The 4,255-nt window shown below is 31.3% G+C and overlaps 1 protein-coding gene across 1 annotated transcript; it reads right to left on the reverse strand.

Annotated features, from left to right (window-relative positions):
• LOC140442612 (uncharacterized) lies at positions 1 to 2,971 on the reverse strand. The gene is made up of 2 exons (XM_072533620.1): positions 2,651 to 2,971; positions 1 to 1,588 (listed from the first exon to the last, which is right to left on the reverse strand). Exons 1-2 carry the CDS (start codon positions 2,880 to 2,882, stop codon positions 510 to 512), a joined length of 1,311 nt encoding a protein of 436 aa, XP_072389721.1. The 5' UTR covers positions 2,883 to 2,971; the 3' UTR covers positions 1 to 509.
• Positions 2,972 to 4,255: the final 1,284 nt, after the last annotated feature.

A 4,255-nucleotide genomic window follows, 5' to 3' on the forward strand; every position in this document is an offset into this window, starting at 1 on the left:
GTTGTTTTTATAATACAAATTTACGAATGAATCACATTGCATCACTTTTATGCCTTTTTTTTACTATAGAAATGCAATTTTCACAAGGAAAATCGTTGCGTTCCTTAAAATACGCCAACTAAAATATATTCCAGGATGAATCGGCATATATGCAGAAAACTTTTCTCCAGTGTGAACTGTCAATGTGCTTTCAAATTACCATTTAGTATAAACTGCTTAAAACAAATTTTACAATTGTAAGACTTTTCTTCAGTGTGCACTCTAAAATGTGTTTTCAAGTTAAGTGGTTCACTAAACTGCTTCAAACTAACTTTCAACTTTCAAATAAAATTAAAAACATTGAGATAAAAATAAAATTTCAAATTTGTGTGGTTTTCCTCCAGTGTGTACCCTTAAATGTACTTTCAAAATACTTGCTTGGTTAAACTGCTTAAAACCAACTTCACATTTGTAAGGTTTTCTCCAGTGCGCGTTATGTAGTTTTAAATATCTTGTTGCAATAAACTGCTTTAAACCAGTTTCACACTTGTATTTTCTCTGGTGTGAACTTTAATGTGATCAGTGAAATGACCTTTGTGAGCAAACTGTTTTAAACAAATCTCACACTGATAAGGTTTTTCTCTAGTGTGCACCCTCAAATGTATTTTTAAAGTGCCTGCTTCACTAAACTGCTTAAAACAGATTTGACACTGGTAAGGTTTTTCTCCAGTGTGCACCCTCAAATGTATTTTTAAACAAGTTGATGTAGTAAATTGCTTAAAACAAATTTCGCATTTGTGAGGTTTTTCTCCAGTGTGAACTTTCATGTGAACAGTAAAAGTACTGTTTCGAGCAAACTGTTTTAAACAAATTTTACACTGATAAGGTTTTTCTCCAGTGTGCACTCTTAAATGTATTTTCAAACAAGCTGTTGTAGTAAATTGCTTAAAACAAATTTCACATTTATGAGGTTTGTCTTTAGTGTGCACCCTTAAATGTTCTATCAAATTACCTGCTGTACGAAACCGCTTAAAACAAATTTCACATTTGTGAGGTTTTTCTCCGGTGTGAACTTTCACATGATCACTAAAATTAGATTTTTGAGCAAACTGTTTTAAACAAATCTCACACTGATAAAGTTTTTCTCCAGTGTGCAACCTCATATGTATATTTAAATAAGCTGCTGTAGTAAATTGCTTAAAACAAATTTCACATGTGTGAGGTTTTTCTTCAGCATGAACACTTAAATGTACTTTCAAATTACTTGCTTGGTTAAACTGCTTAAAACAAATTTCACACTTATAAGGTTTTTCTCCAGTGTGGACTCTCAAATGTACTTTCAAATTACTTGCTGTACGAAACGGCTTAAAACAAATTTCACACTTGTGAGATTTTTCTTCAGTGTGACCTTTCACGTGTTTGGTTAAATAAAGTTTTCGAACAAACTGCTTAAAACAAATTTCACATTTGTAAGGTCTTTTTCCAGTCGCAACTTTCATATTTTTACCTAATGGCTTTCCTTCAACATGTGGGTTCATATAATTTTCTTCGTGAGATGAATGTTCCGTTATTGTCTCCATAATTTCCATCTTGTTCTTTTGGAAATAATCTAAAAATCAAAGTGACTTTAATATACATAAACATATAGCTTGCCTGCTTTAAGTATGAGGAGGGATCTGTTTGCTAACTTTGATTTTTAAATTAAACTAAAGAGTTATTGGTACCTTAGAGTGTGGAAATTTAATTGTAATAATACTTTACGTTTTTATTGTAACTAGGTAATACTTTATACATTTTTTTATTTTTAATGATATTTTCCCATCTTTATAGTGCTGGATCTTAGAATCATAGAATTAGATTCAAGGGACTAGAATAGATGTGAAAAAGGGAAGACACATCTATCATGTATCTTGCTTAATCTCATGCTTAAAAAATCATAAGTGACGTAACAGTCAATACTTCAGGAACAATAATTAATAAAAGTGTGCAAATACCAGCATTTGCAGATGATATTACCATAATCGCAAAGTCAAGAAGAGAAATGATAGAGGCATTCAATTAAATAGAATGATCTAGACAAAATCTTGGTCTTAAAATTAATCAGCCCAAAATGCATGCAAAATATAAGTATGCAAGTAAAAACGAAGAAATAAAGCAGCTACAAAATCTAACAATAGGACAATAAAACATTAAGAGGGTAAAACACATATGGTTTAGAAACCTGAAAACTCTCTAAAAGTGAAGAAAGATTATTATCCACCTTTGAAAGAAAAATCTTGTGACACATATACAAAGGTACAAAAGAAACTGGAATTTGGTAGAGAACATTCAACTTTGAGCTATACAAGGATATGGATATTGTAACATTCATTAAAATAGGGCAGTTTTGCTGGATGGGACATGTAGAGAGAATGGAAGAAGTAGAGAATAAGCAAACAAGTGCCAGTAGGAAAAAGGAAAGCCAGAATGGAGAAAAATGCTGGAACAGGCCAAGAGCCAAAAAGGGTTGTCAAGGCAGTATTGATACTTCACTCCATATTCCTTACTGGACGAGATTAGAGTGTGGTATCCGTAAACTGCATTTATTTAGGAACAAAATCATATTAGTTGATAGAAAGGTATTCCTATTTATACTAATTTTAAATATAGGAGATAAATATTTGTTACTAACCTTTTTCAGTTTTTTGGATTTCTTCAAATGTGTTATGTTTATTTCCATGTTGTTCTATTTCAGTATTTATGGGACATTTCTGTAAATCTAAAGAATCATATGTGACTTGAGTACTTTGCCTATTGGATTCCTTCTTAATTTCACATTTAAAGCCATCCAAAACAGCATATTCCAAGTCATTACATTCTTCTACTTTACACGTTTCCTCGCTAATTTCTTGTTTTACTTCCATTTTATTATGATTTGTGTGAAATCACTCTGCATTCTATATATTAACAAAGGAATAGAAAATAGAAAATTAGAGAATAAGATGTAATAAGAATAGAAATTGGCCCCAGTGAAGATAGCTTCAAATTAGCTGTCAGTAGTGTCAGTGTGTCATATAAGTTTCACAGAACGAAATATTGCGCTGGCAGTGTTGTCATGTCCTTATAATGTATATGTTATATGCAATGATATAATATCACAGTATAGATAACAACGATATATGCTTCAAATACAAAGAGATAAAGCTTTTAAAACAGTGGCGCACCCAGGGGGGTTTGGGGTTAAACCCCCCAGGGCACCTTTTCGACACTGTTACTCACAAATTTTAAGGACTCAAAATGGAGGTAGCATTAAAAAAACTTTGGTGCCCAACCAAACCCCCCCCTCCCCACAGGAAAATTCTAGGTGCGCCAAATGTTTTAAAATGTACATTTTTATTATATTATTTTATGAATTGTGCAATTTTATACCTTATATAAAACATTAATGTATTAGTATTTGTTTCGTTTGATATTAGTTACAATTAATTATTAGAACATTTTTTTGGCAATTGTCCTTTGATAGGTTAGCGGATAGATTTGGCAATAGAGTCAGAACCCTCAAACCACCAGTTGTCAGATTGCAACAGATGTCTTTCATGTCTTTCTAAGTTTATTATTTATACTGACATTTTACTATTTACTTTTAAAAACTGTTTTAAAACTATTTACTTTTTCTTTTTTGGTAATTGTTAAGTATTAGTTTTTAAATATCTTATTGCTTTTGATTGCGTATGTTTCATTTGTAATGTAAATTTCAATACTGCCAAACACCAATATTCATTCCGTCCAACCCAAATGGGACCAAATGTGAAAAACGTCCTTTAAAAAATACCGAAGAAAGTCTAGTTATTGAAAAAAATAAAGTACTACAATTATCAAATTAATGTTTTTTAATCGATCACTATTATGATACCTGTACGAAAAGGAACAACGAATCTGTGTTTTCATTAAAATAGATATTTAATTCTCTATTAAATAAAAAAAATTTTTTTTTCATAAATATTTCTTTATAAATTTAAAAACCAGTATCAAAGAATATAGACGCATATAGAAGGATAGTTCAAATGAGCGATTTGTTTATAGTTATACTTCCAAACACTCCTTAAAGCAAGCAGCACATTGGGACGCAGGCGACGAAGTGCGGAGCAGGTTACACAGGTCAGAAAATATACGTGTCACGCAGGGTGAGCGCATATTTGGAAGCAGTCCTCTCGAAAATTTTGAGGTGTGAATATCAAATATATTATAAGAACATAGAAAGAGAATTTTATAATTTAAATAATGGCGTTATTTCTGG

This window comes from Diabrotica undecimpunctata, chromosome 6 (genome assembly GCF_040954645.1).
Source record: "Diabrotica undecimpunctata isolate CICGRU chromosome 6, icDiaUnde3, whole genome shotgun sequence".
Taxonomy (NCBI): domain Eukaryota; kingdom Metazoa; phylum Arthropoda; class Insecta; order Coleoptera; family Chrysomelidae; genus Diabrotica; species Diabrotica undecimpunctata.

What these genes read in the sequence shown, in the direction of transcription:
- LOC140442612 (XM_072533620.1), bottom strand. Translation starts at nt 2,882, where the DNA reads ATGGAAGTAAAACAAGAAATTAGCGAGGAAACGTGTAAAGTAGAAGAA. An exon ending in AATCCAAAAAACTGAAAAAG is followed by an intron (nt 1,589 to 2,650) that starts GTTAGTAACAAA and finishes TTTGATTTTTAG; the next exon opens with ATTATTTCCAAAAGAACAAG.